This window comes from Ovis aries, chromosome 4, assembly GCF_016772045.2.
Source record: "Ovis aries strain OAR_USU_Benz2616 breed Rambouillet chromosome 4, ARS-UI_Ramb_v3.0, whole genome shotgun sequence".
In the NCBI taxonomy this organism is placed as follows: domain Eukaryota; kingdom Metazoa; phylum Chordata; class Mammalia; order Artiodactyla; family Bovidae; genus Ovis; species Ovis aries.
Window position 1 is genome coordinate 31,974,403 of NC_056057.1, and position 21,244 is coordinate 31,995,646.

Consider the following 21,244-nt stretch of genomic DNA (forward strand, 5'->3'; position numbering starts at 1 on the left):
CAGTGGCCCATTTTCCTATTTCCAAATTCACTCTTCTGTTCTAAATAGTTAATATTGCCACAGGACTGACACATGAATAATCCTGTGATTACCTGCTAATGTCAACCCATAATTAGAAAATTAATTATGGAGACAGTACTGCTCTCCACCTAATAGTTTATTTAGTAAATAGTTGTTTTCCTAATAACTGCTCTCACCGTATCAAAGATGTGTTTGATAAGCATGCTACGACGATAAAATATGCTTATTCTTATTTCAAGGATATTAGGGATATTTTTTTAAAAATCTCATAAAGACTTTGTGGACTAAATACAGATATGTCTATTTATTTTAACTTAGATAATCACTGGCCAAAGACTAATACATACATAAGTGACCTGAAACTGACTAGTGGAATAAAGTCCTACATGTAAGTTCTTTTCCTTTTTTCTTTTTTTTAAACATTTATTCACTTGGCTGTGCCAGGTCTTAGTTTCAACATGTGAGCTTTCAGGTTCACACGCGGCAAGTGGCACCTAGTTCCCTGCTCAGGGACTGAACCCAGGCCCCCTGCACTGGAAGCACGGAGTCTCTAGCCACTGCCCCACCGGGGAAGTCCCTATATGTGAGTTCGCTTTTTAAGTCCGTTATTTAGGTCTGCTGCTTGCACATGTATCTACCATGCACGAGGTTCACATTAAAAAGACGTGATAAGTTTTAGTTGATCATAAGCAAGGTATAAGTTAACAATGGAAATGAGATTATTTAGAATTGCATAACAATGGTTTTGGAATAGTACGAGGATGACATTCAGGTCACCAAGAAATGATGGACTCCAGAGAGGGCAACACCTGGACTGTACTCAGTTTGAAGCACCATCTGTTTAGGTTATGAGGAGGCGACAGGATTCACAGGACAACCCCGAGGTGATCACTCGTCGCAGTCGATGTGACGTGGCAGCCTTCGTTTATCTTGTCCTCAACTGCAGGGTCTGGCACGTTACACGTCCTCTTGCTCTTAGCCTCTAGGATTCCATGACACCACACCCTCCAGGCTTTTCTCTTTTCTCTCTGGCTGCCACTCCTCTTCCCTCAAGGATTCGCTTTCCCTTATCTTTAAGTTTTGATGACCCTCTCAGTGGTTTGTTCTTAGCCCTCTCAACCTTCTCTTTCTATTCGTCCTCCCTAGGCAACCTCACTTACTCACAGGATTTCTTTTTTTAAAATTTTTTTTTATTTTTTAAATTTTAAAATCTTTAATTCTTACATACGTTCCCAAACATGACCCCCCCCTCCCACCTCCCTCCCCACAACATCTCTCTGGGTCATCCCCATGCACCAGCCCCAAGCATGCTGCACCCTACGTCAGACATGGACTGGCGATTCAATTCTTACATGATAGTATACATGTTAGAATTCCCATTCTCCCAAATCATCCCACCCTCTCCCTCTCCCTCTGAGTCCAAAAGTCCACAGATACACATCTGTGTCTTTTTTGCTGTCTTGCATACAGGGTCGTCATTGCCATCTTCCTAAATTCCATATATATGTGTTAGTATACTGTATTGGTGTTTTTCTTTCTGGCTTACTTCACTCTCAATCTATCCGCATTTCCAGGGTCCAAAAGTCTCATCCCCATCTACCTCCAGGACCTAAATGCCCCATGAGCAACTCAAACTCAACACTTCCAAATGTGAAGTCGCTTTCTTACCACTTCCCTCCTCTCTCTAATCTGCAGCATGGCCCATATACCCAGGCAGTGAATGGTACCACCATGTACCCAGGGTCTCAAGCCAAGAAGTGAGCTGTTCTTGTTCTAACGCAGCCCACCATCTCCTCCCAACTCAGACTGCTGCCTCTCATTTACCTCTCTTCAAACCACATCATACTCAATAGAAAATATATATCTTATATTACATCGCTTGCTAAAAAACTCTTCAAAGACTTCCCATGACACCATGACAGAGTCCAATGTCCAATATTTCATATATAATATTCTTTTCATCTGGTCTTCAGTATCACCTATTTCCACATCTCCTTTCTTTGGGTGAGGGAGTTCTTCATTGGTGTGCTTGGGTTTTCTCTAGTTGTGGCAAGCAGGGGCTACTCTTTGTTGTGATGTGTGGGCTTTTCATTGCAGTGGCTTCTCTTGTGGCAAAAAAGGCATGTTTTAGCTCTACAAACTTTCAAATACTCAGAGCTACCCACAGTGGAAATGGTCTACTATGTGAAGTTCAGTAGAAGATGCTTCATATGGGAAGGCAAATTTCAGAAGTTCCCAGACCAAGGACTTATTCTAAAGATTTGTTTTATGAATGCCTCCTACCCAAATTATCCACTATCATCAAAAGAGAACAAGCATAAACCTCCTGGGAGTCGCCTGTCAGTCTGCAGTAGAACAGTTGGGGATATTATTGCCATTTCATCTAGCTAACAGAGACGGGGGGCGGGGGGTGCAAATCTCAACAAACAGATGAAAAAGAACAGTTGGAGGCCATTCCTTACTGTGGAAATCTCTTCAATTTCATGGCACAAACAACAGGAGATGCTACAGATGTACCGGCCAAATGTAATCTGAAAAGAGCAAGCAAATGACACTGACATCTTTTCAAAAGAGCAGGGGAATCTGCTCCTTCAGTCTTCAAAGCTGCTCTCACAATTCTTGATCTAGTCATTTCCCCAAAGCTCTAACTGCTCATCCACGTGAATTTCTTGATGAACATTTTATATATATGAAATGTTATAAGGAAACATGTACACATTGGACACCCTGGGTTTTGCTATGACAATGAAATAAAACATTAATTATGCTTACATCAATACATTTTTTTAATATACATTTTATATCTCAAGTTACTTTTTTCCATTTTCTGGTAAGACCAGAGTATTTTCAATCTGTGTCACATGTAATGATTCTTCAATAGATTTATATGATATGGTTTATTTAACAAAGTATCTTTAAAGACATAATTTGCAAACTTATGTCTTTAGCATGCCTTTTATTTCATATTACGTGTCATTTCTTACATGCCCTTTCTTAATTAGTGTGCTTTTTGGAAGTAAGTTTCTAAACTGCAGCAGGAGTATAACCTATAGCTCTAGACATTCCAAGGATCTACAGTGAGGATCTCCCATCAGAAGGGATAGGTCCTATAGAAGTTGAAGGATTGAAGAAAAGACGAGAAGGGGTCAACAGAGGATGAGATGGTTGAATGGCATCACTGACTCAATGGACACGAGTTTGAGCAAACTCAGAGACTTAGTTAAGGACAAGGAAGGCTAGCATGCTGCAGTTCACGGGGTCACAAAGAGTCAGACACGACTGAGCAACTGAACAACAAGGGCCGTTACACGTCCTGCACTGGCATGAATCCAGATCATCTAAGACCCCTTCCAACCAGGAAGTCTATCTACAAAAACTGCGAATGTGGGAGGACATCCTGGAAGAACAAGATACAGGACACAAGATCCAAAAGCCTGTAAGAGGAACAGGAAATCTCCGTCTAGTTTATGCCAACCTTGAGGGAGACCTGGGAATCTGGTTGTTGGGGCAGAGTCACAGCCCTCCACCCCACAGCACGGGACTGCTATGGGCATGAAGTGAGTTAACACCTATAAAGCATCCAGGAATGGCGACTGCAATAGTGAGTGCTACTTTGCATGTTAGCTACCATTACCATCATCATCATCGCATTACTATAAGTAATACAGCTGAGCTTAACAACAAATTATAATAGAAGGACATTTCAGTCCCTAGTTGCTTTACTATTCATTTGTTTAAACCCTTCTTCCCATCTAAATTATTAAAACTCCTTGACAATCAGTATTGCTTCTGCTTATCATATGCCTCCTACATGGCCCCCATATTGCCAGTAGCATAAAAGTGACTGACAGGCTTCACTGAAAAGTTATAACAGTGCCTACAGGGCAGGTATTTCTAGAGTTTATGTATTTTTTAAAATATGCTTTTAGATTTCTACAGAATTCTGAAGCTTTTACAAATGCATGTAAGACAGACCTCAGATTTAGAAATTCACTTTGAAACTTCAGGGGGATCAACCAACGAGCTGTGGCCTGGCAGCTTTTGGCATCCAAGAGACAACTGCTGTTGAATGAATCAAGGGATTGCAGCTGTATTCAACAAGGAGTGTGTATTGCTTTTGTATTTGCCCTAGCAAATCACGACCCACTGAGAAGCTTAAGAGAACACCCACTGATCATCTCACACTGCCATAGGTTAGAAGTGCAGAGGAAGCATGGTTCAGCTGGATCCTCTGCTTAGAGACTTATGAGGCCAAAAATGAAGGTACAGGCGGAGCTGTGTTCCCTGTGGAGACCCTGGGAGAGAAGATGCTTCCAAGTGCATCCAGGTTGTTGGCAAAGTCTGGTTCCTGCATCTATGTGACTAGGGGACCCATTCCCTTGCTTGCGTCACCTGGAACCTGCCCTGAGCTCCTCGAAGCCTCTCTCTGGTCCTGGCACAGGAAGACCTACTTCTCAGAGCCAGCAGCAACACACTGAATCCTCACGCTCGGGATCTTTCCTTATTCTCTCTTCTGCCATTTCTCTTTGATGCTCACCGAGCAAGGTTCACAGGATTAGACTGGGTACTTGCAGACGATCCAGATCTGTACACTAATTACATCAGCAGAGTACCTTTTACCACATAGTGAGTATTTACAGGTGCCAAATAGTGCATTCATCTTTGGGGTCATTCTACCTACTAAGGTACAGCAACTCAGATCCTCAGAGCCCGCTTGGAAAACTAGCCTTGAACCCCATTTTAGGATTTTATAGTAACATGCTAATAAGTCTAGTCCTGGGTCATGATTTACCTGCTGTAACATCTTTACCAGAACATACCTCTGAGTTCACACAATGGAATCCCATGACTTGAGAGCCAGTCTGAATAAATATCTGAATTGTTAAACCATGCAGTCATGTTTGCAGTATCTCATGATCCCTAACAGGCTAAAGTTAAAATGCTGTTTAATAAAATTGCATAGGTTTCATTTTATACAATTCTTCAAATAAGAAGACTCTATAATCAAACCCCACCTATTGAGACCTATTCAGTAACTATGAAGTATCCTAAGTGAAGATAATGTAGAGAATTGCTTTTTGAACCCTAAATTGCTATTTTTCATTACTATAGCAATTACTGTACAATAGTAAAAATTGCTATTTTTAATTACTCAATATTTCCTGTCTCAAATGCTTCACCTCTGCAATGCAAATAACAACCCCCTGTGGTGTGCAAGGCTGAAATGTGATGCTGCATAAGAAACAGAAGCAGGATGCTTGCACAAGGTAAGAACTCAACAAAAATCACCCAGTCTCAGCCTTTTACCCAGATCTCATTTGGTCTTCATAACTCAGCAACTGGCTAATACATTTATATCTGCAAACAAGTTTCTTCAATAATTTCCCCATATAGAAGTTCATCTGTGCTGTTTCTAATACAAAAAATGGAAAACAACCATAATGGTCAGGGGATGATAAATCCATGGTATAGGGTGCTATGAACCACAACCGATGTCACAGGAGGTACTGCTGGTGCTGAAAATACATTAAGGGAAAAGTACGGGCCTCAAAATAAGAGTCATTTTTTTGACATATTTTACAAAATATACACACACATAAACTAGAAAGTAATAAACACTAAAGTGTCAGTAGTGAGTCATTTCTAAGCAGTTTCACTATGGGCAACTTTTTTATTCTGGAAATTTTTTTTTTTAATTATTGTCTTTATAGTCAAGTTAAATAACCCAAGTGTCAGATAAATTTTTAAAATTTGCAAAGCATAATTCATAGTAACAATTATCATCATTTTGACACAGAATTCACCCTAATTCTAACCACCTAGTATGCACATAAAATTTCCTCATATTCTGATTATATTAATACAACAGCATAAAAAAAATTAATTTAAAATTTACTTATTCCATCACCACCAAAAACTCAAGTAGTTTTCTCTTTTTTACATGCCTCCTGGTCCTTCTTCACAAATGGACATAATACTAAAACTGTACCATTGACTGACCATTTAACTATGTAAAATTAAATTTCATCTAAGCAGCTATAAGAAGTTCTATTTTAAACAAATGCACAAAAGAAGCAACCCAACATGAAATGTTCATGGATCATCCTTTGAAAGCTCCTTCCACTTGCCTTAGATAGGATTTCACAGTAACACTCCACAAACCTGTGACTATTAATGTACAAAATGATGGCTAAATAAATGGTCTATCTGTTCAGTTCAGTTGCTTAGTCGTCTCCAACTCTTTGCGACCCCATGGACTGCAGCACACCAGGCCTCCCTGTCCATCACCAACTCCCGGAGTTTACTCAAACTCATGTCCATTGAGTCAGTGATGCCATCCAACCATCTCACCCTCTGTTGTCCCCTTCTCCTCCTGCCTTCAATCTTTCCCAGCATCAGGATCTTTTCAAATGAGTCAGTTCTACACATCAGGTGGCCAATGTATTGGAGCTTCAGCTTCAGCATCAGTCTCTTCAATGAATATTCAGGACTGACTTCCTTTAGGATGGACTGGTTGGATCTCTGTGCAGTCCAAGGGACTCTCAAGAGTCTTCTGCAACACCACAGTTCAAAAGCATCAATTCTTTGGCACTAAAAATTCTCCAAGCCAGTTTTCAACAATACGTGAACCAAGAAATTCCAGATGTTCAAGCTGGTTTTAGAAAAGGCAGAGGAACCAGAGATCAAATTGCCAGCGTGCACTGGATCATCAAAAAAGCAGGAGAGTTCCAGAAAAGCATCTATTTCTGCTTTATTGACTATGCCAAAGCCTTTGACTGTGTAGATCACACAAAATTGTGGAAAATTCTGAAAGAGATGGGAATACCAGACCATCTGACCTGCCTCTTGAGAAATCTGTATGCAGGTCTGGAACCAACAGTTAGAACTGGACATGGAACAACAGACTGGTTCCACATAGGAAAAGGAGAACGTCAAGGCTGTATATTGTCACCCTGCTTATTTAACTTCTATGCAGAGTACATCATGAGAAACTCTGGGCTGGATGAAGCACAAGCTGGAATCAAGATTGCCAGGAAAAACATCAATAACCTCAGATATGCAGATGACACCACCCTTATGGCAGAAAGTGAAGAGGAACTAAAGAGCCTCTCAATGAAAGTGAAAGAGGAGAGTGAAAAAGTTGGCTTAAAGCTCAACATTTAGAAAATGAAGATCATGGCATCTGGTCCCATCACTTCTTGGGAAGTAGATGGGGAAACAGTGGAAACAGTGGCAGACTTTATTTTCTTGGGCTCCAAAATCACTGCCGGTGGTGACTGCAGCCATGAAATAAAAAGACACTTACTCCTTGGAAGGAAAGTTATGACCAACCTGGACAGCATATTAAAAAGCAGAGACATTACTTTGTCCACAAAGGTCTGTCTAGTCAAGGCTATGGTTTTTCCCATAGTCATGTATGGATGTTAGAGTTGGGATTGTAAAGAAAGCTGAGCACCGAAGAATTGATGCTTTTGAATTACAGTCTATCTGTATACCCTGTCAATTAAAAAGGTCTATTTTGCATATATATTACAGAGAAAAATTCTCTTCTTCTTGGGAACTGATACCCAAAGATCATAATATATTGTATACACACACACTCTTCTTCCCTTATTGACAAGTGATTCTTCAAGTCACATTTTATTCTTGCATGGGTTCTGCACACAGACATCTTTCTGAAATGATGCTTTTAAGTTAATGTCCCCACAATGTGCTCATTGGCACATTGGCAAAATTTGCTCATAGGCAAAACACCATGTACTATGCTATTCACCAAAAACCAAAACATACATCACAAGGCTAGAGTTAAATTAGGTTACCACAAGATCCGAGCATGTACAGACGGTTTCTTTGAAAAGTGAAGTCGCTCAGTCATGTCCAACTCTTTGCGACCCCACGGACTATAGCCTACCACACTCCTCTGTCCATGGGATTTTCCAGGAGTGGGTTGCCATTTCCTTCTCCAGACAACCTTCCAAACTCAGGGACTGAACCCGGGTCTCTAGCACTGTAGGCAGACGCTTTACTGTCTCAGTGACCAGGCAAGTCCTGGTTTCTTTGAAAGTAGAAACAATAAGTTCGTATTTAGTTTTAAAAAGTCATGTGTGTGTACATCTGTATCTTTTGCTATTTAGGGAGGTATTCCCAAGATGAAGAGAATCAACTTGATGAGTGGTAGATGTAGACTATATTAAGCCTGTTTGATTTACAAAGGAGAGAAAAATACCACTGAGTTACGTGTTCACATTGATAATCGTGGGCTTTGTGATGTGTTACCGTGAGATCCTACCTGAGAGAAACTAAAGGAGCTGTAACTAGCTCTCCACATGGTCCTAGAGACTTAAAAACCCACAGCCAAAGGTGCCTTGAACACTGTGACAGCTGATCAAGGTAGCTCTAAAGCACAACGAGGAAAGGTACTAATCAACCCCACAACTCCTTAGAAATATCAAGAACAAGGAAAACTACACCAAGACTGTGCTACAAGTGCTCCGGGGCTTTCTTGATGCTTCCTGAAACCAGATCTGTCTTCCTGGGCCTCATTTGACACTTCCTCTCAAATCTCAATCCACCTGACCTTCCCCAAATCACGTAGCAGCTCTGAAGCCCCTGGAAGGGCGGGAACCAGGCTACAGTTCCAAGTGGGAATTGTATGTTCCCCGCAGATGAGAAATACAAGGTGGCAAGGTGTTCAAGATCTTGCAGTCCCCAGACACAAGGTAACTCATTCCCTGGGGGAGTCACTCATTTTTATTCTCTGAACAAACATGCTCACTCAAGTCTGTGACAGACTCAGAAAATGGAGATTAACTCCACTCCCTCTGTTCCCCGGAAAGGAAGAGGCAGCTAGCCCAGAAAAAGAGTGAGTGGAGATCAGCACTTTAGCATTAAAAAGGCCGTATTTCTAAATGCAGCAAAATTCATCAGTGGATGGTGTGCATTGCGTACTCATTGTGACAGATTCTCCCCTCTTCCCCTAACCTAAGATTATTTCTAGACCTTACTAACTCTACATATCATCTCTTAAATAAGTCTCCCAAGTTCTAACTTTTTAAACATTCGACAAAACTCAAATCCCATGCTATTTCTTCTTCCTGAACTGGTACCAATGTGAACAATTCCAATCAAAAAAGCTGTCACCATTCTCTTTAGGGAAGCCCCAGGAATAGTGGACTGGGCAGCCATTCCTTTCTCCACGGGATCTTTCTGACCAAGGGATCGAACCTGGGTCTCCCATACTGCAGGCAAATTCTTTACCATCTGAGCCACTAGGGAAGCCCTCTCTTCGGACATGACTGCCCAAACAGGAATTTCTCCACCGTATCAAATCCAACTCATAGATTCATCCAGAAGGATGAACTAAAGGAATCCTAGCCACTTTATATGCTTCCAGACCCAGAAAGGATATAGCACATTCTTGTGAAAGAGAAGCCTTAAAGAAAACAAGGGAAGGTTCAGGAGAAAGACTATCCATGGCAAAGGAGAGGAGTTCTAAATGAGGGAGAGGAGCAAGACCACTGACACACAGCCTTGAGGAGCTGGGGTCTTCGAGTTTCCTAGTGTCGTGCTTTTGGTGATACAGGACAATTGGTTGTTCATTAAGACTCAGTTCCTGGTGCCTCCCTGAAAAGCGTTTCCCAGGAGATTCTATCTAAGGAAAAGATGACGTGGGAGAACAGTCACAGGCCCAGGTTAAGTGCAGGTCCTAGTTAATGAGCAGAAAATCAGGTCCTTTTTACCTGTAAAGCAGGATTCCAGAGAGGGAAAATGTGAGATGACGTTTACTAGAAAGAATGCTAGGAAGCATGAGAGAACAAGTTCATGGCTGATGGAAAAACTGATGGAGTTCATGTCACAACTTCTGGACATTAAGCACGGAAAGACTTTGCTGTGAAGTTGACAATGTGCTGCAGTTATAACCACCTCTTCTTTTGTCTTTTGTCTTTTTTCCTAGAGAGTTGTAAAAAGAAATCCCATCTCAAATCTCTTCTTCTCTAACACTTGCACCAAAAGTTATGTGTCCTGTTGACTTCTTGGGGTTTCATCTGCTTCAAGATCGTCGAGGACTTACAGCAGTAACCTTCATCTGTAATTTGGGTTAGATTTTTTTTTTTTTTTTAAGGTCAAAGGTAGTTAGTTCTCAGAGGAGTGATAATGTACCCTACAAGGAGGAATTTGGAAAATACCACTAAGGACATCAAACGCAGAGGAGTTCTAAACTAAAATTGGATGAGCTGAAGAAAATGAGCAACCGGACAGAGCAGAGACATACCAAGAGAGAAATCTACACTGATGAAAATTATCACCTACATCAGCTTTGAGAAAGAACATGAGGGTGCCAGGAATACCACGGGCAAGATGGTGCAGCAGAAGGCCGTGAGCTCATCTTCTCTGTGAGAACTCCAAAACTACAACTCCTTGCTGAACAACCATTGACAGGGGAATGTTGGATCCCACGAAAAAAAGATATTCCACATCCAGGGGAAAAGGAGAAGCCCCAACAGGACAGTAAGAGGGGTGAGATCACACTTAGAACCAAACCCCATACCCACCAGAGACACTTGGAGAGCTCAAACAAAACCTTGAGCGCACCAGGACCCAAAGACCCCACAGAGACCGAGCCAGACCTGTGTTTGAGTCTCCTGCAGAGGTATGGGTCAGCCGTAGCCTGCCACAGGGGCAGGGGCTCTGGGTGCAGCTACCTGAGTCACAAAACCTCTGCTATAAGCCCTCCTGGAGGAGGTCACCATTAAGCCCACCACAGAGCCACTGAGGAGACAACCCAGAAACTGCAGAACAATTATATCAAAGAAATTCTCACACTGTTAAGAAAGCTCTAGGACCCACAACAGATTTCCCAAACTGGGGATCTGGCAAAGGGACTGAGAACCCCCAGAGAACTTGACTTTGGAGGGCAGTGGGATTTGATTACAGAACTTACACAGGACTGGGGAAACAGATTCTTGGAGGGCACAGACAAAACCTTGTGCAACCAGGGCCCAGGAGAAAGGAGCAATGACCCAAAAGAGACTGACCCAGACTTGCCTGTGAGTGTCCAGGGGTCCCTAGCGGAGGGGTCCCCAGTGGGTCGGTGGTGGCTGCTGCACGGTTGGGGGCACTGAGTGCAGCGTGTGTGCATGGGACCTTTTGAAGGAGGCTGCCATTGTCTTCAGTACCTCCACCATAGTTTGGTCTCAGGTCAAACAACAGGGAGGGAACACAGCCCCACCCATCAACAGAAAACTGGATTAAAGATCGACTGAGCCTGGCCCCACCCATCAGAACTAGAACCAGTTTCTCCCAAGTCTCTCCCACCAGGAAGTTTCCATAAGCCTCTTATCCTTCTCCATCAGAGGGCAGACAGAATAAAAACCAAAATCATAGAAAACTAATCAAACTGATCACATGGACCACAGCCTTGTCTAACTCAAAGAAACTATGAGCCACGCCCCATAGGACCACCCAAGACAGACAGGTCATGGTGGAGAGTTCTGACAAAATATGGTCCACTGGAGAAAGGAATGGCAAACCACTTCAGTATTCTTGCCTTGAGAACCCCATGAAACAGTATGAAAAGGCAAAAAGACAGGATGCTGAATGATGAACTCCCCAGGTCGGTAGGTGCTCGATATGCTACTGGAGATCACTAGAGAAATAACTCCAGAAAGAATGAAGGGATGGAGCCAAAATGAAAACAATGCCCGGTTGTGGATGTGACTGGTGATAGAAGCAAGGTCCAATGCTGTAAATGGCAATAGTGCATAGGAACCTGGAATGTTAGGTCCATGAATCAAGGTAAATTAGAAGTGGCCAAAAGGAGATGGCAAGAGTGAACACTGACATTTTAGGAATCAGTGAACTAAAATGAATTGGAATGAGCAAATTTAATTCAGGTGACCATTATATCTAATACTGCGGGCAGGAATCCCTTAGAAGAAATGGAGGAGCCATCATAGTCAACAAAAGAGTCTGAAATGCAGTACTTCGGTGCAATCTCAAAAACGACAGAATGATCTCTCTGTTCATTTCCAAGGCAAACCATTCAGTATCACCGTAACCCAAGTCTATGCCCCAACCAGCAAAGCTGAAGAAGCTGAAGTTGAGCGGTTCTATGAAGACCTAAAAGACCTTCTAGAACTAACACCCAAAAAAGATGTCCTTTTCGTTGTAGGGGAGTGGAATGCAAAAGGAGGAAGTTAAGAGATACCCGGAGTAACAGGCAAATTTGGCCTTGGAGTACAAAATGAAGCAATGCAAAGGCTAACAGACTTTTGCCAAGAGAATGTACTGGTCATAGCAAACACCCTCTTCCAACAACACAAGAGAAGACTCTACACATGGACATCACCAGACAGTCAATACAGAAATCTGACTGATTATATTCTTGTCACCCAAAGATGGAGAAGCTCTAAACAGTCATCAAAAACAAGATATGGAGCTGACTGTGGCTCAGATCATAAACTCCTTATTGCCAAATTCAGACTTAAATTGAAGAAAGGTAGGGAAAACCACTAGACCATTCAGGTATGACCTAAACCAAATCTTTTAGGATCATACAGTAGACGTAACAAATGGATTCAAGGGATTAGTTCTGATAGAGTACCTGAAGAACTATGGCCAGAGGTTCGAGACACTGTACAGGAGGCAGGGATCAAGACTACCCCCAAGAAAATAAAAGGCAAAATGGTTGTCTAAGGAGGCCTTACAAATAGCTGTGAAAAGGAGAGAAGCTAAAGGCAAAGGAGAAAAGGAAAGGTATACCCATTTGAATGCAGAGTTCCAAAGAACAGCAAGGAAATATAAGAAAGCCTTCCTCAGTGATCAATGTAAAGAAATAGAGGAAAACAATAGAATGGGGAAGACTAGAGATCTCTTCAAGAAAATTAGAGATACCAAGGGAACATTTCATGCCAAGATGGGCACAATAAAAAACAGAAATGGTATGGACCTAACAGAAGCAGAAGATATTAAGAGGAGGTAGCAAGAATACACAGAAGAACTGTACAAAAAAAGATCTTCATGACCCAGATAATCACAACTGTGTGATCACTCGCCTAGAACCAGACATCCTGGAATACAAAGTCAAGTGGGCCTTAGGAAGCATCACTATAAACAAAGCTAGTGGAGGTGATGGAATTCCAATTGAGCTTTTTCAAATACTAAAAGATGATGCTGTGAAAGTGAGGCACTCAATATGCCACCAAGTTTGGAAAACTCAGCAGTGGCCACAGGATTGGAAAAAGTCAGTTTTCATTCCAATCCCAAAGAAAGGCAATGCCAACGAATGCTCACACTGCGGCACAATTGCACTCATCTCACACGCTAGCAAATTAATGCTCAAAATTGTCCAAGCCAGGCTTCAACAGTACATGAACCATGAACTTCAGATGTTCAAGCTGGATTTAGAAAAGGCAGAGCAACCAGAGATCAAATTGCCAATATCACAGAAAAAGCAACAGAATTTCACAAAAACATTTACTTTTGTTTTATCAATTACATTAAAGCCTTTGACTGTGTGGACCACAACAAACTGTGGAAAATTCAAGAGATGGGAATACCAGCCCACCTTACCTGCCTCTGAGAGATCTGTATGCAGGGCAAGAAGCAACAGTTAGAACAGGACATGAAACAACAGACTGGTTCCAAAATGGGAAAGGAGTATGTCAAGGCTGTATATTGTCACCCTGCTTATTTAACTTATATGCAGAGTACATCATGTAAAATGCCGAGCTGGATGAAGCACAAGCTTCAGTCAAGATTGCTGGGAGAAATATCAATAACCTCAGATACGCAGATGATACCTCCCTTATGGCAGAAAGTGAAGAGGAACTAAAGAGCTTCTTGATGGAAGTGAAAGAGGAGAGTGAAAAAGCTGGCTTAAAACTCAACATTCAAAAAAAGGCGGTTATGGCATCTAGTCCCATCTCTTCAAGACAAACAGATGGGGAAATAATGGAAACATTGACAGACTTTATTTTGGGGGGGCTTCAAAATCACTGCAGATTGTGACTGCAGCCATGTAATTAAAAGACGCTTGGTCCGTGGAAGAAAAGTTATGACCAACTTAGCATATTAAAAAGCAGAGACATTACTTTGCCAACAAAGGTCTGTCCAGTCAAAGCTATGGTTTTTCCAGGAGTCATGTATGGATGTAAGACTTGGACTATAAAGAAATCTGAGCACCGAAGTATTAACGCTTTTGATCTGTGGTGTTGGAGAAGACTCTTGAGAGTCCCCTGGACTGAAAGATTCAACCAGTCTATCCTAAAGGAAATCAGTCCTGAATATTCAGTGGAAGGACTGATGCTGAAACTCCAATATTTTGGCCACCTGATGTGAAGAACTGACTCATTGGAAAAGACCCTGACGCTGAGAATGTATCAGGGAGGAGAAAGGCATGACAGAAGATGAGATGGTTGGATGGCATCACCAACTCAATGGGCATGAGTTTGAGCAAGCTCCAGGAGTTGGTGATGGACAGGGAAGCCTGGCATGCTGCAGTCCATGGGGTCACAAAGAGTCGGACACAGCTGAGCGACTGAACTGATGAGGGTGTACAAGTGCCTATTTAAATGGTCCCTGGGTATTAGATTCTGTTCTCATCCAATTCTGACTGCTCTTCCTAAATTCTGTACACTATATTTTTCATTTGAATTCATCTCTCAAGACAGCCACAAACTCTTCACCATTACTATCACCAGGTCAGTGTGGACACTCGGCCCAGGTCTATTTTACCATCTGAGTGATGGCTGAATTCACTGGACAAGCAGCACAGATGACCACATCACAGCTCCCCCCACAACCCTTTCATAAATTCCACACATATAACCATGTCATCAAACATACATCTAACACGTTAGATTCACAACTTAGCCTTGCTCACATCACCTCAGCAGTTCAACAACTGGACCATGTGAATGAAAATCACCAGACTTTACTAGGATGTTTGTTTTATTTCTATAACTTACATCAAGAAAATTTAGCCTGAAGTAACAGAAATAACCCAACATGGTTTGTTTAGGATGTTGATTTTCAGGCAGCATGATCTGAAGTCCAGAATCAGTTTTTATCTCCTCTTTAATCATGTCCACGTTGCCACTTTCTGTCTTTGGATAATGCCCAAGTTACTTCTCAGTTCTTGAAAATGCCTCAAAGTTTAGCTTATTTCCTAAATTTACATCCTAAGAACTATGACTTTGAAACCAGCATTTCACTGACTAAAAACTCTTCTCTATGCCTAGTTTATTCTGGATTGTAAAACAAACATACAAAAGCTGTATCATCGATTCTGAACACTCTTTTTGTCATGTACCCTGGGAGAATTCATGTTTAAAGATAAAATAATGCTCAAAACTTCCAGGGTAGGAAGCGGCAGACTGTGTCATCCATGGGCTCCTTCCAGTCTGCCGGCTGTATCTGACTAACAGAGACTCAGAGGAAATGAAGAGAAGGTTTAAAGCTACCAAAATGTGTTCAGTCAGAAGATATGAGAAAGGTGGCTAAGATGTTAACGCAGAAACCCTATGTACACGGGGAAAGCCAAAGTACTTTCAGATATTAATGCCCAGTGTGTGACAGTGGAGTTCATATAATGGGAGAAGTCATGCCCTTTTTCCTTAAGCTGAAACATTCTTACAAGGTTTTTTTCTTTAGGTGTTTGGATGTCAGGCACTTAGGAAGGTGGCTCTTTATTGAAACTCACTAGAAACGTAGACAAAACATTTTTACTGTTTATGTTTGTGTAAATCTAGCAGCTGTAAATCTGACCGAATTATTAAGGCATTTTTATTTCTATATACACTACCTTCTCCTGTTACTTTAATATGAAAACTCACTTGTGTTTTCTTCCAGGGTAGAATTTTACATATTATTTTTTAGATGAAAGGACGTTTTTCCTGATGAACCTAAGCTGAGCCTAAGAGATAAACTATTTAACAAGGAGGACTTTTTTTAAAAAAAGAATGCTTGTTTATAAAACGCTCAAGTTTGAGGAAAAAGAGATGAATACACAGCACAGTCAACTCTATTGCGGGAAACTGTTCTCCCCCTTCCAGTGACCCCTAATTACACAAAAGCTCTGAAGAGCACTTTAACAACTCCGCTTTACAGATGTCACTTCTGCCTTCCCTTAATGCATTTCAGGGTCATGCTAGATGCCAACTGCCACTTGAGTGATGTATGCAAACATCTCCCATCCTATGCGGTGTTAACAGCTGGGTAGCAAAGCTTTCAGACCACTGCCAATAGGAATAACTACACTGTGAAGTGGGGAAGCAAAACAGTCCCTTCATAAGTGCTTACAGAAGGAACCAAGGAATTTTAGAACTTAGATACTATCTAGTCCACCACTCAATTTGGCCAAGGTCATACTGTTTGAAAGAATTAAGAATTAAGGTCTACATTCTCAGTTCAAAGATAGTTTCATTATTCCAGGCTGGTCAGCTATCAGTTGAAGACATGAATTTTTCTCCTATTGACAGTCAATTCCTAGCCAGGTTAATGAGAAGTCCAGGGGTCCCCAAGGAGAGAGGGGTCTGGAATTCTCAAGGAGGAAGAAAGGACAAACTTTTCCCCCTCTACATTCCTTAGGATTATATAACAACAATGTATCCTGCCTGAGGACAGTCTCTGGAAAAAACCTTCTGGCTAATCCTGTTATCTTAAAATGTGAATTATGGGAATGGGTCTAGTAAGGTCTTTACAACCTCCAGACATTCTTTTGATTCACTGTAATAAGTAATTTAAGAGTAATGATGCTGAAGCTGAAACTCCAGTACTTTGGCCACCTCATGCGAAGAGTTGACTCATTGGAAAAGACTCTGATGCTGGGAGGGATTGGGGGCAGGAGGAGAAGGGGACGACAGAGGATGAGATGGCTGGATAGCATCACTGACTCGATGGACGCATGTCTGAGTGAACTCTGGGAGTTGGTGATGGACAGGGAGGCCTGGCGTGCTGCAATTCATGGGGTCGCAAAGAGTTGGACACGACTGAGCGACTGAACTGAACTGAACTCCATTGCTAACACTAACGAGGGTGCACTCTTTCTGCCCCTTTCTGATGTCTATGTCAGAAGCTTTCTCTATCTCTTTTATACTTTAATAAAACTATTACACAAAAGCTCTGAGTGATCAAGCCTCATCTCTGGCCCTGGACTGAATTCTTCTCCTCCGGAAGCCAAGAATCCTGACATCTTTCGTGGTCCAGCAGCAACCTTTCACTATGCCCTTTATTCTCATTTCTACTCTAGCACCTTACCTCAATTTATTCAGTCTTTTAGCCTGGAGATTTTTTCCAATAAGATTACCTCAACCAAATATACAACCATCACTCTGCTGTCCACCCCTCCTTTCTAGAGGGTCTCTTGAATCTTACTTTCATGGTATAAACTTCTACTTCCAATAAGTATATCCACTTCTTATCACAGTCTCCTTATCTCCCTTTGTTGTTACTGTAAAGTTGCTAAGTTGTGTCTCTGTGACCCCATGAACTGCAGCACACCAGGGTTCCCTGTCCTTCACTATCTCCCAGAGTTTGCTCAAACTCATGTTCATTGAGTTGGTGATGCCATTCAACCATCCCCTTCTCCTGCCCTCAATCTTTCCCAGCATCAGGGTCTTTTCCAGTGAGTCAGCTCTTTGCAACAGTTGGCCAAAGTACTGGAGCTTCAGCTTCAGCATCAGTCCTTCCAATGAATATTCAGGATTGCTTTTCTTTAGGATTGACTGGTTTGATCTCCTTGCTGTCCAAGGGACTCTCAGGAGTCTTGTCCAGCACCACAGTTTGAAAGGATCAATTCTTCGGTGCTCAGCGTTCTTTACGGTCCAACTCTCACACCTGTACATGAGCACTGGAAAAACAATAGCTTTGACTAGATGGTCCTTCGTTAGAAAGTGATGTCTCTACTTTTTCATACGCTATCTAGGTTTTTCATAGCTTTTCTTCCAAGGAGCAGGTGTCTTTTAATTTCATGGCTGCAGTCACTGTCCACAGTGATTTTGGAGCACAAGAAAATAAAATCTGTCACTGTTTCCTTTTCCCCATTTATTTGCCATGAAGTGATGGGACTAAATGCCATGATTTTAGTTTTTAAAATGTTGAGTTTTAAGCCTCATCTCCCTCCCTCCCTCTTATCTTATGCTGCCCAAGACTGCATCTTCCACTCTGCTCTTCAATCAACAACCTGGACTGGTTCCATAACTCCAGTCCTGACCTTTCTGAGTTCAGATTCGCGTCTCCAGGTGCTTCCCGAATATTTTTACACCCTCATGCCCTCAAACTCAGCGTGTCCAAAATTATGTCATCTCTCCTTCCATATATTTCACTCGACATCCTAAGAGTTTCACCACTTTTCCATTAAGTTCACAGCTTTGGTTACTTGACTCCTCCTCTACATTTACCTAGTCCTACTGATTTTTAGACAATTCTTTATGCTGCTTTTTCTTGTGGTTTCCCCAAAAACCACCAGAAACTAGGTTTTCATCAGCCTCTCAAACTACATTTTCATCCAACTCATCTTCTTTCTTAAATGTCTACTACTAAGTACTACTAAGTCACTTCAGTCGTGTCTGACTCTGTGCGACCCCAGATGGCAGCCCACCAGACTCTCCCATCCCTGGGATTCTCAAGGCAAAAACGCCGGAGTGGGTTGCCATTTCCTTTTCCAATGCATGAAAGTGAAAAGCGAAAGTGAAGTCGCTCAGTAGTGTCTGACCCTCAGCGATCCCATGAACTGCAGCCTACCAGGCTCCTCTGTCCATGGGATTTTCCAGGCAAGAGTACTGGAATGGGGTGCCGTTGCCTTCTCCAGTCTTAAATGTCTACATCATGTTAATCTGTTGTTTAAAAAGTATTTTACTTTTCTTTAGTAAATCCCACAGCTAGAGTACACATCCTGCACCTACTCACAGCCTGACCACTTTCAATGCTGATCCAAGTCCAGTCTCTTCAACCAAGCTCTCTGTCACTGTTCTTGGATTTACCATCATACACTATGATTGCTGGTGCTCAGCTGTCAGTTGTTTTATAAGCTAGCTTTTTAATGTGCCTGTCTTCCTGGTATGGCTGTAAGAACATCTTACATATTCACTGCTTCTGAAACTTACCTACTATATTACATTATTTTAAAAATGAGGCCCAGTGATTAGGAGAATATGACTAAGAAGCAGAAAATTCTGAGTTTAGATCCTGGCTCTGATCGTTTTTAGATGGGTGACCTTGGGCAAGTTACTTAACCTGTAGCAGCTTTCATGTCTATAAAACAGAGATAACTCCACCTATTTCACAAGGCTGTAGTGAAGTATAATATGTACACACACATACAAACACACAATGTTTAACACAGTATTTGGCACATAGTGAGTGGGTTTTTTTAAACAGATGGCTATTAATGACTTTGCAACCCACAGGTACTCCTCTTTGGTCAATGTTTTAAACTGCAAGTGAAGTGAAGTGTTAGACACTCAGTTGTGTCCCATTCTTTGCAACCTCACACCTGTAGCCCGCCAGGCTTCTCTGTCCATGGGATTTCTCAGGCAAGAATACTGGAGTGCATTGCCATTCCCTGGGGAATCCCTTCTCCTGGGGATCTTCCCGACCCAGGGATCAAACCCTGGTCTCCTCATTACTGGCAGATTCTTCACTATCTGAGCCACTAGGGAAGCCCTTTAAATTGCAAAGGTCATGTTAAATATATATTATTAACGTGCTGTCAAGATTCCATTGCATGCGAAGTTTTATACTACTCATCACTGTATTTAGCCAAAAATTACTTTTCTAAGCTACATTCTAAATGACATTCTAAGCTACATTCTAGAAGAGTAGGAAAGACAACCTTTAACTTTCAAGCTGTGCCCAAATGCCGAAACTTGGGGTGTGAAACTATACAAGATCAGTTTCATTTCACATACATAACCCAATCCAGCATGATTTTCAGCAAGCACCATTTTTTCAATACAGTTAAAGAAGCACTCAAGAAGCTTTGGGAAGGCTAGATTTTGTGAGATAGGATTGCTAGAGCCTGTCAACAACCAGCGTTTAATGATTAGCGATCATGACCAGTTTCTTTTGGGAAGAAGGGGAGATAAGCTTTCCCTCAACCAGCAGGTTAATTACTAACTCTAATTAATGGCTTTAAAAGACATAATAAAAATGCTGTAATCCAGTACATTAAAAACTGAAGAACTGATCTTCTGTTGGCTGAGGTGATCTTTTTTTTCCTAATGAAACATACAGTCCTTTCTCCATCGTGCAGTAGGTCACAGCTTCCCCTAGGTTAAGTTATACAGTATTTTTTTTTTAAAGTCCTTCTTTAAGGTTCCAGGAACTTTCCATCAACGGTATCTGTAATCTTGCAGAGAGGCTGCCTGAGAGCAGAGCAAGTTAATGCCACTGTCTCCTTTCGCCCTGACTTGGGCCTCCCACAGTGATAAGCAGCCACAGGGCAAGCGTCTCTCTACATCACTATCCACAGTGCCTCCCTTCCAAGACCCCTCATTATTTCTGCACTCCTGGGCAGGGAAATCGCATGGCCTTACCGCAGACGTTAGACGGGCAAGAATTTCATCACTGCTCTCTTCTGAGTCTTCAATTTTCTGATGAGATCTTTGAAAAACAAAGAATAAATTACACTTTAGCTTTGGCTGCTCAAATCTATTCACTGAGTTATGGGGAATACAGGGTAAAGAATAGCATTATTGCTTCATACGTTAGTGAAAGTAACCTACGTGAGCAACATGGTGACAATAATACCGTAGGAACGCAACTTGAGGCAGCCCAACGATTCCTTCAAAATCAATCAGCAAGAACCTCTTTCCCACACATCAACTAAACCTTGAGGACTGTTACTGCTCTCCAAATGAATCGAAGAATAATCCTGACATGCTAAATTCACTAACATGGGTATGAACAGAGAATAAGCAGAGGGCGAATAGAATGTGGGTAAGTGTTGAAATTCCTGGTCAGTCTAAATCAAATCCAGATTCTGAAAATATGAAACATGAATTTTCTACTATATCTGAGTTCTAGCTGACAAGCAAATTATTAGGAAATAGTCAGTTATAAGCCTTGTCCTGTGACAGGAATTATATGGATCCCAATAGCAGGAACACTTTGCTCTTTTTTATGAGACCACAGCCCAGTTGAGAAGAAAACTATGCATATGTTAAATAACTAAGGAGACAAACAACATTTACACAGTGTGATATCAGTTTGTTTATAAAAA

General features: G+C 41.7%; 1 protein-coding gene across 10 annotated transcripts in view; it reads right to left on the reverse strand.

Moving 5' to 3' along the window:
- RAPGEF5 (Rap guanine nucleotide exchange factor 5) overlaps positions 1–21,244 on the reverse strand; it is a 314,716-nt gene that overhangs the window by 145,020 nt on the left and 148,452 nt on the right. For all 10 annotated transcript variants that reach the window (XM_060414548.1, XM_060414545.1, XM_060414547.1 and 7 more), the window contains one exon: positions 20,559–20,625. In XM_060414548.1, the coding sequence (XP_060270531.1) occupies positions 20,559–20,625 (67 nt within the window). The remainder of the gene's footprint in view (positions 1–20,558; positions 20,626–21,244) is intronic.